The following is an 18,623-nucleotide window of genomic DNA, read 5'->3' as shown; positions in this document are numbered from 1 at the left end:
TTTTTGGGGTGTGTGTGTGTTACATGTTAACAATCAGATTCTAAGCTGTCTGTCTCCAGCCAAGAACTTACTCGGAGATGTGGATGCTTCTACCACACTCTATAACATTGCCCTGGAAAAAGAAAAGCTAAACAACAAATTAATCATAGAACAAAATTGATTCCTTGAGAGAAGAATGATGCTGTTGTTGTGGATTATGACACAGCTCAGTGGGAGCCATTTTTGTGCCAACTGTTCACTCTAAATCTATTAACCAGCCCTGGATATTTGAACCCAATGGCATCACATACATTACAAAAAGTTAAAATCCCCAGTATCCATTTGGTTGGGACCGACATAGAAAACATGAAACAAGACCAAGAACTATTTGCATACCACCTCATCCCCATGCTATGAATCGTTAAGAAAAAGAGAGATGCATGAAAAGAAGAGGCTATATATTTATTCTTTCTTTTCACTGTCTTCTGAAGCTATTGTGTCAGTTGGGGGTTCTTCAACCATGGCGCTGTTGCTTTCTGACCCCGTGTTGCTATCGCTTGTTCCTTCCTCTGCTGTGCTTTCGACTCCTTCTTGGCCGCTCTCTTTGTCTTCGGGAGTGGACGTCCCTTCACCGTTTTGCTGGCTCTCGATAGTTTCTTCAGCAGGCGGCTCCTCTGCCACAGAGACAAATTTGGCCATGAGATCTTTTCCCCCTTGAATTTAGAAAGTTTTTCAGGCACACCAATGGGAATTCAAATCACGAATGGCATGCCCAGAAAAAAACAACAAGACAATCCTGTCTTAAAAGTTGTCATGCATAAGACATGTATTGTTTATAGATTCTTGTGCCAATCATTCTGCCAATCAGATTCTTGCACTAAGCTTGTAGAGCCTAGCTTGTGTAATAGCAATCTATATACTAAAGTGAAGTAATAGTGGCAAGCTGTTAGAACTTATCACAGAGACATCTTACTGTTAAATTAAAAGAAAGCATGGACATGCAGAAACTATTTTAATCCCACTTCCCAAAATCCTCCTCCTTCACCAGCACTGTTTGAAACCTCTGCAGCTACCGGCTACACAAGCTGCAACTTCACTTTGTTGAAATGAGCCCCCACCTCTCCAACCACTGGCTGGATTATGGAATGAGCACTCTGAAGGCTAAAAAATCGAACTGCCAGCACAAAGGCTTAGGGACAGAAAGGGCAGTGAACTGTTGTTGGGAAGATGTGCAAAAAGGTAAGGAGGCATCACTATAGCAATGGTAATCAGCTGTTGGTCTGAGTGAGTGAAGGGAGTGCTTGGTGCAATAGGGAACAGATACAAAGAAGTCCAACTGCTTCCATCCTTCTGCCCCAAGAGCCTTCCTGGCCTGCACAAAAAGGGGCAATCCCTCTCCACACCACCCCTCCTAGCTTTAATCAGTGCAAATGCCTGGCTGCACCTCCTGCTACCCGGCCTCAACCCCTCCTGACCGTAGCTGAGTTATAAGCCACGATGAGAAAGACAGGCCCACCATTTTCCATTCCAGAGCCTGTTCTTCCAGTACTTTGGGAGGCTCTGCACACACAGACACTCCCAAAAAGGAAAGCATGCTAAGGAAAGTGTGATCTTTTTTGTTATTGTGCCCTCCGTGGGAGTTTTTTTTTTCCTGGGGGTGGGTGGGGGCAACTAGTTGTTTATAAAACCTCAACGCCTTTTAAGAGAAAGGACCCCTCATATATAGACTGTTCTCAATTGAACAAGCAGCTGCTGAATATTGCTGTGAAGCAGCCCCACAGACCCAGTGGACTAATTACCAGAAGGCTCCCCCTCTGGGCATCTCAGCAAGAGCTCTTCTGGGCTCTTACCCAGCCTGACTGGATTCACAAAGCCATAGTTCAGGAAAGTGTTTCCTCCTTTTGTGACCGAAGAAGAGACTTCGTTTTGAACGTATGTTTTATATTCCAGTTACAATGTAAGTGGTAACTAAAAGCACAGCCCTGGCTTTTAAATCAACTCAGAATCCAGCCTTCCTCCCACCTTTGTCACCAGACATAGTCTTAAGCTCCCCTCAGTGATGCACTGAAAAGTGACCTATAGCAGATGTACAGATGTATTTGTAGTAAACACCTTTCTGAGGGAGGATGGGAAGATTAAAAAACAAACTCACTCTTCTCTGAAGGAGGCAAGCAAGATTATTCAATTAAGTACACACACAAAGACAGAGAGAGATGAAGGAAAGAGGCCGAGCAGGGGGTTGGACTTGATGGCCTTACAGGCCCCTTCCAACTCTACTATTCTACGATTCTAAGTCAACACAGATGCAAAGCTCAGGAAGCCGCTGGCATGCTGGTGGTAGGGAAAGCTTGAAATCCATAGGTTGTATCAGAATTCGTTATCTAAATGGTGCTACTGGATGCAGACTTCAGATCCTTTTTAAAAAGGCTTGATTTAAAACGAACCCACCTTCTCCTGACCTTAGTTATGTGCCTTCTCATCCACTGCTGCTGCTTCAGAGAGGAGCCCACAACACTCGCCACATGGTTACCTGTTTCCATAGGAGCGGCTCCCTCGTCTTTCTTCTCGTCTGCCTTGCTAGCCGCTTGCTCCTCCTCGGTGCTTGTGCTGTTCTGACTGCGCTCTGCTTGCTCCGCGGCTTCCTTCTCCCGTTCCTCCTGCCGCTTGCGGGCCTGCTCCTCGGCCTGGGCAATTTCCGCGGCTATCTTCTCCATGTCCACCTCTACCTTCAGGCTGCACAGCTGGTTGATGAGAAGAAAAAACATGTCACTTTGTGAATCCAATGCTCTTGTCAGGTTACCTTACCATCTTGGTGCTACAGTTCAAGTCTTGTCTCCACCATGAACTCACTAGGAGGCCTTATGCATAACACTGTCTCTCATCTTCAGCCTCCTCCCCTCCCCCCCATATACAATACAAGGACAATACATACATATGTATTCAGATCTCCTAATAGCCGAGGCATCATTAATCTGTTTAAAATAATCCTGAGTACAAACATTCACTTAAGAATCTTGGCCTAGCTAGACCAGATCCAGGTCTATCTACTTTAGCATTCTTTGCAAAAGTAACAACAACCGGCAGCACTGGATAAGCCTACAGCAACTGACCAGTAAAGGACAGGTGGGAACTGGGTGAACAGGAAGCTGCCTTGTACTTTAATCAGCGTACCAAAGTGAGTCCACTGGAAATTGGCCAGCAATTCATCATCTGCTCACCCTTGACTTTCTGATTTATTGTAAGGATTACCACAAAAATGCACGTGGAGCACTTAGAAGTATGATAAAAATGCACATCTGTATTACCAGTGGTGCTGGCTGTAGAGACAATTTTGAAAGTATACCATGAGGTCTAGGAACTTGCTTTTCACAATAGCAAGATGTAGTTCTCCAGCATCTAACCAGAACCTGAGGTTTGCACATTTGCCTACCTTCCAATATTCCAGATAGATTTTCCTTAGAATATTTCAAAGGAGTTAGGCTAGGAAATATCAAGAGGGAGGGACATGGTTTATAATCATTTTACTCATGACATCTCTTTTATCAGTTAAGATGGCCCTTGAGTGTGGCACGGTAACATTCGAACATGTGAGTGAACCCTATCACTCTAATAAGTTCTTTCTGAGAAAAACCTTTACTTAGAGCACAGCAGATGCAATTAGGAGTCTTAGGTGGGTTTTATAACAATCTTCTGACAGTGCAGTCCTCTACATATCTACTCCATTACCAGCATTTCTTGCTGCAACAATATAGTGCAAAGACATAACGTATTAAGACCCTCTTTCTGAAGACCCAAAGTGGACATTCCTTCTTTGGTTGCTGGAGGACAGAGCTTATTGGTCAATATTGATGTTATTACATTTAAATCCTGCCTTTCTTCCTTGGAACTCAAGACAGCAAACAGGATTCGCAGGAGGCCTCCCACGCAGGCATTGACCAGGCCCAGCTGCATAACTTCAGCAAGACTCTTGCATTATATTCCTTGGTCTACTTGATTCATGATGGAGATTGGGGAGAACTTGGATTAACTTGGATTCTTGCATTGAGCATGGAGTTGGTCCAATTCTACGATTCTATGAAAAGTGCCCAGGCCTCCAATATCTGGGGTATGTGCTGTGCAAAATGAGCAGTATGACCTGACTCAGGCTGCAGTCTTAACCCCTGGCTGGCAGTAGCAGTACAACTAAAACAGTAGTAGCACAACTAAAATAACATACACATATTCAAATAATATACATGAAGAAATCATACTTTGATTAACCATAGGCAGAAAGAGTTAAACTAAGGATTAATACAGAATCATAGTTCTGACCTGACGGTTGAGGCAATCAGAGGCCATCCATGCATGTACGAAGCAATAGCTTTGTGTGTTGTTTTTTCTCTTGTATGTGTTAGTTGTAGCTTTATAAAACTTTAAAATCATTTGAACTTGTTTTATCTGTCGCTGCTTGGTTCAAACGGTGGGAAGACTCCTCCAATGGATTCCAGGTTCGCACCTTTAATTAAACAAGGTGGCAGGATCCCTGTTGGGGCCATATTACAGAACACCTTCCAAAAACTCCCTGCTCTGGGGTTTGATGGAATGGCATAGCCAGCACTGCATCCACAGCCGAAGCACTTGCACTGGCTGAGGCAAAAGGGGGGCAGGAGGAAAAAATCCTCTTTGCTGTGCTAGTTCCCAGGCTGGTGAAACAAAGAATCCCAGATCAGGCCCGCTGCTGACAAGTGACAGCTAGAAGGTCCATACAGGATCTTGTCTATTCTTATGTTGTGACCTGATTGTGTCACATCTTTGTGTAAAATCAACAAGCACTATTATTAGATTTTTAAAATGTTATTCATTTGTTTTATTACCTTTATATCCTGCCTTTCCTCCCAAAGGAGCCCAGAGTGGCAATGTCATTTTTAGGGGATTTTTAGGTGTATAATAAAAAGACCTGTGAATCATTTTGACTTCCCCCCCTCCAGTTTCTAGAGGAGGCTCCAATAACCAGACTGAAACTCCTGAAGCTTTTCCTCTGGAGTTTAAACTAGTCAGGGTGGGTCACAGTTATGAAACTGAGTCTCTTTCCTTAGTCAAGCAGCCATGTCATTAAAACAAGGAACCTGGCCAGCAACATGGAACCTATAGCTTGTTTAGGATGTTATGCAGGGGCTAAAGATGCACGCTTGGAACAAACGTAAATAGTTACTAAGACTTGAAAAAGCCCTGCTGTTTAGGCAGTAGTGTAACAGCAAATTCAGAAGTGCAGGTTCCCTTCATGATAGTCATGCTATGCCCCTGTGACAGCCACAGCCCCTTTCCAACTTTCTCTTGTCTCTCTTGCTGTCCGTGTCATCTCCAAGTCCACATTCCACTACAACAGCTGTCCCTATGAGCCCATCAGCATGGAAAGGGAGGCTGTGTGTCAGCTACTGAAAAGAGTCTTCTCAGTGAGTGATTCACCTCTTCTCAGTGACTAACGCTCTCTTTTCATGCTGATTGGCTCAAAAGTAAGGCCATGACTGGAACCCTGCTCCTCCCAAAATAAAGGGGTTTACAACCCTCCTTGATCCCAAATGACCCCTGTGCTTAGGTCTCCAACCACAACCAGCTAGGAGTCTCTGGGAAGTTCAGAGTTGGATATAATGGAGATGAGCTATCATGATCATCCCACATCTAACGGAATAAGCTGTGCTGAATGTAAGGAGAGATGGGCTGAGTTTTCACTGAGGCGATAAATGTGGGTTTGGGCCTCAGACTAAGGGTTTGGGCTGACATGACAGAATGCTTTCCCAGTGAGGGGGTGAAAGATTCCAACACATAGTAAGCTAGCATGTTAGCTAGAAGGCCAGAATATTCCCCAATATTCAAATTTCTGTTTGAAATTCAGTCATTTGAGTCTTCCCCCCAAATAGCAGTGTGACATGGTACAGTCCACATACAGGTTTGCCATCTCAGTGAGAAATGGATCTTAGTAGAAAAGGTCTATGGACTCTTTCATCTGCATTTCTTTTGCCTTGGAACTAGCTAGCTTGAGTTGGTTGCTATTTCCACTTTGTTTCCTCCCAACATGTGCACTGCAAGACAAACAAAATACTCACAAAAGGTGAAGCCCTACTTCAAAGGAAACAAATCTTAAACTGGGAATGATACACAGCAGAGCACATGGTGCAAATAGAAGGTACCAGGCTCAATCCCTAGTCTTTCCTCTCATGAGACCGGATGGACTAATTAGTAGCAAGTATTTTAAAAAATTGGAATGGTAGAGGATTTCAAGTCTTACTTCTGGGAAGTCACAGATCAGGCCCAACATGCAGGAACCTAATGGGCTCCATGACACAAGCAGAAACGCTCTGCAGAGCCCTACCTTCTTCAGCTCGTTGTTAAAGGATTCTGTACTCTCCAGAAACTTCCTCTTCTTGTCTTGGTGACGTTCTTCTATCTGCAGAAGTTCAGCTTCTAGTTTCCGCTGCGAGTGGGAAATTATAATACAAAGTGAACACATAGTTGTTAACAACATGTTAGTCCAAATGTTTGTGTGAAGTATTGCTATATGAGGATGGGGAACTTGGAAGAAAATTATGTAGATATACTAGTTTGGAATAAGAGCAGACGATTTCAGGAATAAAAAGAAGGCAAATAACGTAAACCTATTTTATTCAAGGTCCCTTCAAGATAGTCACGCCACGCCCCACAGCCATGTCCCCTTTCCTTCGAGAAATCCTTGCCACCTCCCTGTGGATGTTCATGGATCATTTCAAAAATCCCTCTGTCTGAGGCTTGCTAAAAATTGTTAGCCACATGGGATCATAATCCCAGGGACACACATTTGGTGTGTGCGGGGGAGGGGGACAGTAAGCCCTGACAATTAAACTGTTTTGTTTAAATACAACTGTTTTGTAGCATAATCATGATCCTAATTTCTGCCAACAAGGGAAGTATTTTTGGCAGCACACCAACATGTCTCAAATGCTTCACAAACGGGATATTAAGTTCCTGACCCAAGGAGTCAACATTATTTAAAGTTTTTGCATGTGGCTGTAAAAATGCTAATTTACTTGAGTGTTATAAGACAAATATTGTTATGCCAGATCACTTTAATGCTAAAAATCTGTATTTTGCATGTCCCTATAGTATCAAGCAAATGTTCCTTGATGACATTTCCATTGGTGCGCCAAGACCAAAGGCACAAACCTGTGGACTCTTTCCCTAGAGATCTGCCAGTCTGAATGTCTTTTTGAGTCTTAGTAAGGCTGGTAGTCACATGGTTCAAACAGGTGTAGGGCAAATCTGAATTTAATTTTAATTTGTATGTATGTTGCCCCTTTAGGTCTACAAAAAGTGCTTAAGATTTCCTCATAGCAAAGGGTAAGATCTATGCAAGTGTGCAGCAGGGCCTTTTTGGTGGTGGATCCAACATTGTAAAATAAACAGTTCAGGATTAGGTAATACACAGTTGCCCTATAAAGAGGTGCATACCATTGTTTTTCTATCCTAAATTCTGGACAGAGAACATTTAACTCACATATTTAGCAACTAGGGAAACTAACACGTGCATGCAGAGAAATGTTCTTGCAGCTGCATGTTAATGAAAAGTTGCAACACTGTATTTGAAAGAAGCAGCTTGCAATTTCACCTGGTTCAAGAGTTGTATCTCTGCGACAGAGCACTGCATATTTAAATTTAGCCCACACCTTTTATTACACTTGATCTCCCAACAGATATCATCTAAAGCACTGAATGTTGAACCTCATCCCTTACTCCTCCCAGAGAGAAAGAGAGAAAGGGGTAAACTTTGTGGGCAAAAATATCCATATGCCTAGCATGTATGTTCAGGTACATCAGCAGATTTGTAGGGTATCCCAAAGCTGCTTCGTTGAAACACATTTATGTTTATAGCAAGAGTTCCCCCCCCCTTCTAGAACTTACAGCACAGAGGAAAAGTGAATGTGTTTGGTAACAGCTACAGCAAATGGTATAAGTGTCATTTGGGAGGAGGAGAAAGAAAATACAAAGTGAAAAAAATAATTCAAAGAAAAAAGAGCTCAACATAGGGAAAATGGAAAAGAAGCTTTGACAAAAACTAATTGTCCCCATAATTGACGTATTACTGGTGTGGGGATCCCTGTTGCACACATAGAGATCCCCTGCTTGCCAAGGATGCTTCCTTTCAAATCTATGAATGGGGTAGCTGTGTGTGTACTAGGGCTCCTTGTGCATACTGCAGAGCTGTGGATTGGAGGGAGAAGGACTTTTAAAACAAATACTCAAGGTGATCAGGACTGTAATCATACATAATTTGGCAAGCATGTCTCTAAACAGGAGTTGCTGCTGGGTCCATACAACAATTTCAGGCTATAGAGGTCCAATATTATGGATTAGGGACTGATACGGAGTTTATTTAATAGTAATCTGTATTGGTGTAACACTTGTATATGCAAAATTGTGTATTTTTGTAACATTTGTTGTTTAAGCTTATTTTGTATTACTTTACATTTTGTAGCATTATAGGATGATAGTATGATTATTTTTGTCATTTCTATGGTTGTAAAGCACCTTGAGCACAGCGATGTAGAAAGGCGGTATACAAATTAAAAATGAAATGATTATTTCCCACCTTAAGAACAGAACAAAGTTTAATATTTACAGTGAAGAAAATATTAAAAATATTTCAAATTTCTCTTTCTCACAAACAAGGAACCCCCCTCCCCTTCTCATAAGAATCCTGTGTGTTCTGATAAGTGGTGGAGCCAGGTCTGAAAAACTGATAGATTTTACCAAATAACTGATAGACTGTGAAACATGAGGTAATAGTTGAGCTTCTTTGTCACAGGATCTTCTGCATCCTGAAACTGTTCTGCTTTTACAGAGGCTGGTCTGTCTAACACCTTCTGCATTCCATCTCAAGACTTTGTAACAACTGAGGTGACATTAATAAAGATATTATACTACTGTAATTTTTAACCGTCATGGATCAAACACACTAACATGGAGCCATAGTATTTTTTTGGACTTAATGTAGCCCATCCATCTCAAGGGCTTGAAGAAAGTAGTAATATCTCAATTTTTCTACTTAAAAGAACATAAGAAGAGCCCTATTGGATCAGACCAAAGATCCATCCTAGTCTGGAATCTCCCATGTCCATCGGATGGCCAACCACCAAAAGCTTGAATAAAAACTTCCTGAAGAAAGATGTGCAGGTTTTGGCTTTGCCAGCATCCAGGAGAAATAATGCAATTCTGCCCCATGTCAGCTAGTCTATAGCAATCCTAGTGGTATTTCCCGTTACCTGTGGTATGGATTGAGCTACCTGCTCTGTAAGCACCTGTATGTGGTTCACCAGCTCTCTGCTCATGGCCTACTGTGGTCCAGGTTGCATTAGCTGACTGAGGGCAGGTAGGGAAGATTTTGGTGGAAGGATTATCCTGCTTTGCTGCAAGGTTTTGAATTACACAACCAAAAGGTTTCTAAACCTACTGCTACACTTAACACCGCAGAACAGTTTCAAACAGGCTTCACACCAGTTTTAAACTGTTGTAACTTGCAACCAAGGGCATCTTGGAGCTGTAAAGAGGCTATGGTTCTTGAACAAAAGAAGTGTACACTCACAAGGTCTGGGGAAAGCAAATGCCGGTTAACTGTTTTGAAACCACATTAAAATGGGTAATGGGGATGTGTCCAGTGGTTCTACAACTATTATCATACAACATGGGTGGGCCACATCATGTGGAAATCTGCCTACTATCGGGCACAGAATCCCATTCATGCACAAACTCTCACACCAAAACCTATTACATTTATTAAGAATTTTCAAATATCCAGACTTTACCTGGTGAACCATTAAGGACTGGACCTGGCGCTTGAGAACTTGCATCCTTGCTGTGGTGACCACCGATCTGACATCAGGGACTACACTTTCACTTAAGATCTCACTAATTAAGCGATGATTTCTCTGGAAACGGGCTGTAGCAGTATGTTTCATAGAAAATCCATCATCATAATCTTAAAAAAAATGTACACAATAGTGAATTATGGAAGATACACCATAGCTTGCACACTGCTATGATCGCTTAACTTCCCAGGCAACAATGGCTACATAATCTTGGGTTGCATCTAATGTTAGTCCTATTCAGAGTAGACCCACTGAAATCAATGGACATTAACTTAGGTCATTTATTTCAATGAGTAGGTCAATTTATTTCAATGGTTAACTTAGGTCATTTGTTTCCAAGTAGGACTAACATTGGATACAACTTCTTGAAGTGCACACCCTTCTGTTCATTCTATACCTTTCTGCCATTTCCACATCCTTTCCTGAAATCCTGGAGCATGGAAACAGAATAACATATATCATGTAAACTACTCAGTTGTGATTGAAAGCTGAAAGCATTTTACTCCCATTATCTTTACAGCAACCCTGCAAAGTAGGGTATGATCATCATCATCATCCTTATCAATTACTCCCATAGTGCAGGGCAGAGAGGAGAAGGTAGAAGCTGATTTAGATCTGCATAAATTCATTTTATTTTAATATTTAATTTTAATGGTTGTTAAAAGAGGAACACTCTTTCCTTTTTAAAGGTGCATGCTGTGATCTGCCAAGGTAATTCAGCATTTTAAGTTTGTTTATGTGGTAGTTTATTTGGGTCTTAGTTAACTTCTATTGATGTTACCTTGTGTTACTTTCATGCTGCTAAACCTTTGTTTTGTGATGGTCTGATGACTAGATGCAAATAAACAAATCTGAATCTTATGTTATCCAATGAGTTCAGGTCTGAACTGAGATCTGAACTGGGGACAATCCAGGTCACAGCTCATGCCTTTAACCACCATGTTATACCAACCCTCAAACCCAATGTTTCCTGTTCAAATTGTCAACAAATACTGGTGCTTTCTCTTATATATATGTAAGCTGTAGATGGATTTGCAATTATATAATGTTAATTATACTGCACTCTGAAGCATGCTTAGAAGAAAGCTTCACGGTCCTCAACAGGCTAGCTCTCATGTTAGTATGCATAGGATTGAAACCTTGGAAAGGCAAATGGGGCAACTGAGTAGAAAGTCTAGCTCAGGGATGGAGAACCTATGATCCTCCAGGTGTTGTTGGGCTTCATCAGCCTCAGCCAGCATGGCCAATAGTCAGGATAGTTTGAGTTATAGCCCAATAACATCTGGAGGACTGCAGGTTCCCCACCACTAATCAACCTCTATGTAAAAAAGAACCTCTTCCTTTGCCTGCTTTCTATACATGCAAAAAAAAAAAAATCCTTGACAAAAACGAGCTATTACACACAGGGAAAAAGGAACTGAGCAGTCTTGACAGATAGCTGGAGCAGTGGCCTTGTGGTAGATGAATGCATATGTGCCACTGGCGAAGGAAATATGAAGGGGTTTTTCCGTTTGTTTTCTGCAGAAGCATAGAAAGCCCTCGCCCTTTTCTCTGTCATCTTTCCCGACAAAAGTAATTATTTAAACTGGATTGCAAACTTGCACCCACCCTTTCTTGCTACTGCCAGAACCACCTACAAACAAACAAAAGAATGCCAGAGATAGTCAATTTAAAAAAAGAAAAAAGAGGGGAGGCTAAATACCAGATATGGGTTTGGCCTCATATCTAAACAAAACTTTATTTTTGGACAGGTTTCACTAAGGAACCACCCTGAATTTCTAGCCCATCCCTTCCAGCAAATGAGTTCTGATTAGTAAAACGTCGAATATCTGACAGCAGCTAAGACTAGCACCTAGGCTGGCCCTAGAAATACATGACTGTTCTCCCATATTATGCCTCACCTCTTGCTTGATTTCTAAGATGATAGGTGAGAGGCAGCAGCTTATTTGTAAGTCATGTTATGGCTCCTGAAACCCCTCTCCCTGCTAATCCCAAGTACTGTGGTCTGTTTGCCAATGAGGGGAAAGCACTCCGCACATGCTCACAGGTTCTCTATTATCCTCTCTGTATAATGGAAGGCTGAACCCTGGCAATGGATGCAGGTTCCAGGGCTAGGATAACAGTGAGAAATCTGTCTGTCTCTCTGTCTCACACACACACACGCCCCAAGACAAAATATTGCAGTGTGAATGCTAGAAAAATTCAATTATCCCTACAACTTAAGAGTTAGAGAGACAGGAAGTCTGGATGGCATTCAACAACTTGAAAGCTGTGCAATTACTGCAGTAAAACTCACGCTTTGGAAAAGGCATCAAGAAATAGGGATTTGGTCCTTATAAGGCAGGTACCAAATGCTCTGTGGATCATAAATTAGCAGTGCAGGAGCTTTTAATGTTAGAAGACCAGGGAGGAAGGAGGTTATGCTTGGGGGGGGGGCAGGGGAGCATTGAGGGTGGATAGAAAGCTCCATTGTCCAATTTGGGATGTGTGTGCATGTCCAGAAATACCTTCTCTCTTCCTCTGAGAAGAGAACAGGGATGTTCTCCCTGTTTATCTGATTTCCTCACCTTGGTTCTCTGCTCAGCATCCCAACAAAAGAATGTAGGTCGATTCTGCCGAAACTAAAGAGCATTTATTCAATATAACTTGATGCAGATCAGTTATAGGCACTGCATCAAGTGAGAATTCCAGTTTGCATTTGTGACCGAGGAATGGAACTCTCGAGTATGGCTGTATATTCTCTGGAGTAATTAACACAGCACAAGATGGGGTCTAAAAGACTTCTAGAAGAGGGAAAACAGGACCTGCCTCAAGTCCAGAAAAGTTTGGATAAAAAAAGTACACCAACGTTTTGAGTGCAGAGGAACTTTCCTCTGATGGTGGCCTGCCTTTGGTCCTATTGGAATGGACAGAATTCATAAGCAAGACTGCCTGCTATAGGATGAGCAAAAAAGCCCATCCAGCCCAAGCTGGAATCAGGGCAGGGCAAGACAACACATGAGAATTTTTTGGCTTATCTTTTTGTACCTCACAGTGAAAACAGCTGCTCTGCCATGAGATCACGTCATACAACTACGCAGGCAGAGCAGAAAGGCATTATTTGCTTTGTTTGTTGAACATTTTCACTCTCAGGTTCCAGCACAGTTACAATGAACAGAATGTTATAAAATGAAAAAAGAAAGATGAGAGCGATCATATCATTGTGTGACTAACAGCACAAAGCAGGCAAGGTGGGGGCAAAAAGGTATTCATGTCCTTCCGGCTGAAATCAAAACCCTTTGGACAATTCCCCTCTCAAGGAGATGCTGGTGCTGACAAGGTCATTTGTTTTTTGAAGCAAAGACAAGTGGCAGAACTAATTAAAACTGATTGTGGGGCTTCAGATGACAGCACAGGTACAAAAGATGACAGTTATGAGCCGAACATGCCAGATTTATTCAGTTTTTTTTTTTAAAAAAAACATTCTATTTACACCAGTGTGAATGAGCAATCCAAGGATTAATCAGCTGGGCACCTGATTTCAAACAAGGTTTAAACTGCCAAAGCTCAAAAGCTGGTGTAATGTGGGGGCTAAGGACATGAGCAATGATTGGGGAAACATGCAGGTCAGCCATGAGGACTCTGGAAGCCCCGATGTTTCAGCCTCAGCTTTTAGCCCAATCTGTCATAAGGAGATCAAAATAATAGTTGTTTATGCTACAGCCTTCCCATAAGGACTAAGGTGATGGGAAGTGCCTTGAGCTCTTACTTTTTATGCAACACTTTACTTACAAATTATAGTTATTATCAATGTACATTAAAAATGACTCTCAACACCCCATCATACTTAAGAGTGACCAAAATTGCAACACAACCCAAAATGCAGCTATGCAGCCAGAGGCAGGCCTGGCTCGCAATGGTTCTAGTAACTAGGGTCCTCAGGGCACGGAGAAGGATTATGCCTCCACCACAGTGATGTCCCTGAGAGCCCTTCTTTGCTTTCTTCTACACAAGTGAAGAGTTGTTGGGCTCACAAGTACTGTTGCAGTGAGGAGAAAAACTGCCCTTCACTCCTGGCACGGAGTGGCCCAGGAGACAGTGACCTGGACTTCAAGGGGACGTCTCTCTCCCCCCTCTCCCTCTCTCTTTGTGCACAAAGCTCTCAAACTTCATGGTCTAAGCCTGCCCAAGGACAAAATAAAACTCAGAGAGTTCAGCTGACAGAGAGTCTAATTCAGCCTTTCCCAACCTGATGCTCTCTGGATGTTTCAGACGACAACTCCCATCAGCCCAAATGAGCATGACTGATTGTCAACTATGATGCGAATTGTAGTCCAAAAAAAAGATGTGGAGGGCACCAGATTGGGGAACGCTATTCTAACTTGTCTCAGAGGAGGTGCAAGATGAATGAAGAACCACATATGGAAAAGAGCTCCAAATGTCCTCTAAGTCAGAGGCATCAAGATCTACAGAAATGAAAATGGTCCAATCTGCCAAGACAAGGGTACTCAGTCAGCACTGAACTATTCAACATTATAGAGCAGGGTGAGCATCCCATCTTTTGGGCTACTCAAGACAGACACATTCTGATGTAGTGTGTACTTGAGGGAAATCTGTGCCTTCTCTAGCAATTTATCTGAATCCATCAGCAAATAATCTGGACTTGGTCTAGGAACCTAGCAGCCTGGCTGTGATACATGGAAAAAATTACTGGACCTCTATGCTTGTCTTCCTGATTCTTCTCATGGACTGACCTCCTGATTTGACCTTGCCCTTTCTGTGGCACATCCTTTATTCTAGTTCAACCTCTAAAAAAGACTCATGGTCTTTGCACAGGTAAGGTGGAGTGCAGCTGATTCAGCTTGTATTCCCACCCCCACTTCAGTAAAGAACCACATTACAGAGCTCTGACCAGAAGTGCCTCCCCACCCCCACTCTCACCTGTCAATCTAAGTAACTGTGTCACAGTCAAAGAGCAAGTATACTCTTCAAATGTGCTACCTGAACAAGGCAGTTCAGAGGACTTAGGCACCTAAGCTAAAGTAGGCTGCACAATGTTCAGGGGCAACTTCACAAACCTCAACCACGTGCAGGGATAGGGAAAAGAAAATAGGCACTTATACAACCAGGCATCTGGAATTTTTCTACTGCTCATGACAAATTTTGCATCAGCTGGAGGCAGAATCAAGTTCTCTTTTAAAACTTGTCTGTATCCCCATGCATGATCCCTGCTAAAATTAGGCAAAAAACATAAAACACCTTAGCACAATTTTCTAAAACTCTAATACGGATGAAAAAAAGCAGTCTGTGCTTTATGTGGGCTTCATTCTCCTCATTTGGAGGTCTCAAACTAACAGTTATAGAGAAGAGCATAACATTTGGGGACGAGTGGCTCAGTGGCAGAGCATCTGCCTTGAGGGCAGAGGGTCCAAAGCAAGGTAATCCTCAACATCTTCAGGTAGGGCTGGGAGAGATTCCTGCCTGAAACCTGGAGAGCCACTACTAGTCAGCATCGACAATAATGAGCTGGATGGACCTGTGGTCTGATTCAGAATAAAGGCAGCTTCCTATGTCCCCAAAGAGCAGATACAAGAAGGCTTGTGGACAACACGCCACAAAGGTGCTGGGGATGGGTGAGAAGACAGCGGTTTGGGTGAAGAAATGCCCCAAGAGTTCCCCGCTAAAACATCCTATTGCCAAGCACCCTTCAAGTAAGGAATTTCAGTTCCACCACCAAACCCAGTAATTTTCTTGCCAATCCTTATCTCACATTCTACATCTCACATTCCTGCTTACCGTCCGGGTCTTCGGCAGGCTGGATGCTCATATAAGGCTCACCCTTCTCCATACGGGACTGCCTTTGCCGGCTTTCTTCCTCCAGCGCAGCTTCGGCACGGCTTTTTGCATTGATGTAAGCAAGGTAAGCGGGTGAATTATGGTAGGCCTTCATCGACTCGTTGTATTCTATCTACAGTTTGATAGATACATTTTAAAAACTGCAATCAAAACCATCTCCCTCGCCCTCGGGGAATTCTTCTGACTAAAAAATCCTCGCAGGAAACAAGGACAATTTCACACGAAGCAAGGGGTGGGCGCCTCAGGGCCACCGACTGAGATTCACTTGCCCTCTTCTGCAAGAGCCTCACAGCCAGAGGCAGGCTAAGGTGGCACCTACATATTTCGGTGTGTGTCCATATATAATGAACAGCAAAGGGAATACAGGGGAGTGTGATGCTGGGAGGAACTGCAAGAGGGAAGTCTCATTAACTGTGCTTTATTTCCAGGTGTCTTTAGAGTTGGGGGCAAAGAGGGAGGGCACGCAACCTTGACTCAGGTTTAATTGTAGGATTTTTTTTTTGTGGGTGGGCTCTTTTCAAAAGCCATCCAAGTATCGTGATTCTATCATACTTTCCTTAAATCTCCTGGGAGATCTGGCCTTGCACAGCAAAGAGTTGATTCAGTTTCTTTCCTCAATAACTCTTGTATGCGAATCTGTTTTATCACCTCCGCCTCCAGAACTAGTCCCTCTCTCTCTCTTTTTAATTTTAGGTTTGTGTATGTGTGAGAGACTTCCAGCGTCATGTGGGAGACAGAGCGAGAGAGAGAGAGAGGGAGATTTCTTCCGTGTACCTTTTCTGCTTCATATTCATTTAAGTACTCTTGCTTCTCTTCATCAGTGAGGTCTCGCCACATCCCTCCAATGATCTTCCCAATTTCCCATAACTTCAAGTCAGGGTTGGACGCCTTCACTTGGTCCCAGACCTTAATAGAAACATCTGTAGTAAAGCTCCAGCTAACTGAATATTTAAAATTAAACATATCTATTTTTTTTAATATCACCACCATGACTAGTGTCTTTTCAGAGAACTATCATCACAAAGCAAGGCTACATTACGACAGTTATTTTTTTTTATTTTTTTTTTGCTATGCTTCTAAGTCCATTGTTTGATTATTTCTCTGGGGCAGGAAGTCAGAGATACAAATGTTTATCCACTGCCTGGTTTTATTCTCAGTCGCACAGTATCCTTTCCAAATCTTGCATTACATTTCTTCTCTTTTTGTCTTAAGAGAGGCTGCTGGATGAAACAGGTGTTTGTTTTTAAACAGAGATAGAAAGGCAGGTAACACAGTCCTCCTCCTGGCTCAGTCACTCCTTGGCACTGGATTGGATCAGGCGCTGTCCTAGGCACTCATTTTAATCAGGAAACAGTCAAAAATCAGGAAAAAAACAGAGATAGAGGGGAGTGGCACTACGCCTTCTTTTCCTCTCCCTATAGTAAAAGGAATAGAGCTTTTTAAAAAAGAAAAAAAGACAGCTGCTTTTCAAAAAGCGAAGTAGATCCTACAGTCACTATTGCAAAGTCCAGCTATGGAGTTGTACCAATCCTGATTTGCCACAGAAGCGATACTTTTAACACAGAAAAGTCTGTCAATAAGTCACCAGATGCATCCTTGTTAGCAGAGGAATTGGTAGTAAGTTTTAAGCATTGTCTAAATATTCAATAAAAATGGTCTTCATTTGTCCCCCGATAGTATGCTGGCCAGGTTTCATTCTGTAGTGAAACTATTTCCCCCCCCTCCATTTGGGTAGTTCACTATTGCCTCCACTGTGAAAGGAGGAGACAACTGAATTCTTAAGCTTTCCCTTAAGGAAAAAATATATATATTTAAGCACACTTTCAGAAAAACCATGGAACAGGTTAAGCACGAGTTCGGATTTTAAGCATCACTTAAGTGTTTTGTACCCACCTTCCTGCTGTATCTCATATAGGGCATGAGTGGCTTATCTGGAGGCTTTGGTGGTTTTGGGATGGTAATACCCGATGATGCCTAGAGAAGAACCAAATAAAATCCACTGGTTATCTTATCTCAAACATCTGAGAACCTCAAAACAGACGTTTGCCAAGAGACGTACACAGGTAAGTAAGACACAGGTGCAGGTAACATTATTAGCTCTCATCAGAAGAGTATATTCTCCATCACCCTGGGTCAGGAGTAACAAAGCGGCACCTTTAATGAATTTGCCATTGATTTTGTATTAAAGACAGCAATTTTCCCAACAGCGCAAGCAGCAACTTGAACAATGTCCATTCTCTCTTTCCAATGAGAGCCGTTGTTACTCTACTGGCACTAACTACCTGAGGCTACATCCACACCTGCCTTTTTAATTCCTTGCTGAACCCCAGCTTCAGCCTCAACTACATCACTTCTGTAGCATCCACGTGCACAGTTCTATGGGAATTTAGCTACTCCTGATTTCCAACAATTTGTTGAGATTATTTCTTACTGTGAAATATGTGGCTATCCCACAATCCCCTGCAATAAATAGCAGAGCACGGATGATACCATGTTTGTTAGGGATTCTCTAGGCAGTTATTGTTGGCTGGGGAATGGTAGTAATTGCTCTGAATCTTGGAATTGCCCAATTTTGATTCTTTTACATAGACTCCTTGGGGGTACTTGCATATTACAGAAACAGCCACATTAGATTTTTTCCTGAACCACCCCTGGGGGATGTAAAAATTCTAGAGCATTAGGAGCACTTGTTGCAACAGGTACAGTGGCAAACCAGTGGTAAAGTTCAGGTGTGAATGCAACCTCAATATAAAAGAAAAGAGACAGGCAACTTAGGAAGAGGAGAGAGAACAGGCTTGAAGTGGTGTGGATATACTTGTACTCAAGGCCTTCTCAAAGTATACTTATTCCATAAAGACAGACTAAGGGTGGGGAGAACCCAGAATATGCATCAGAACAAGTTCTCTGCAAGGCTTGCTCCCTCAATCTGTACAC

At 42.5% G+C, this 18,623-nt stretch overlaps 1 protein-coding gene across 2 annotated transcripts in view; it reads right to left on the bottom strand.

Moving 5' to 3' along the window:
• Window positions 1-422: 422 nt before the first annotated feature.
• The window catches only part of SMARCE1 (SWI/SNF related, matrix associated, actin dependent regulator of chromatin, subfamily e, member 1), a 37,577-nt gene continuing 19,376 nt past the window's right edge, over window positions 423-18,623 (bottom strand). For both annotated transcript variants that reach the window (XM_061591174.1, XM_061591175.1), the window contains exons 5-11: window positions 17,583-17,663; window positions 16,464-16,595; window positions 15,630-15,801; window positions 9,792-9,964; window positions 6,329-6,430; window positions 2,510-2,720; window positions 423-653 (exon numbers count right to left, since the gene is read on the bottom strand). In XM_061591174.1, coding sequence (XP_061447158.1) covers window positions 442-653; window positions 2,510-2,720; window positions 6,329-6,430; window positions 9,792-9,964; window positions 15,630-15,801; window positions 16,464-16,595; window positions 17,583-17,663 — 1,083 coding nt within the window. In that variant the 3' untranslated portion in view covers window positions 423-441. The remainder of the gene's footprint in view (window positions 654-2,509; window positions 2,721-6,328; window positions 6,431-9,791; window positions 9,965-15,629; window positions 15,802-16,463; window positions 16,596-17,582; window positions 17,664-18,623) is intronic.

The sequence above is a fragment of the Rhineura floridana genome, chromosome 11 (genome assembly GCF_030035675.1).
Source record: "Rhineura floridana isolate rRhiFlo1 chromosome 11, rRhiFlo1.hap2, whole genome shotgun sequence".
In the NCBI taxonomy this organism is placed as follows: domain Eukaryota; kingdom Metazoa; phylum Chordata; class Lepidosauria; order Squamata; family Rhineuridae; genus Rhineura; species Rhineura floridana.
The sequence above is the reverse complement of the archived record's forward strand: the minus strand, read 5'-3'. Positions and strand labels throughout refer to the sequence as shown.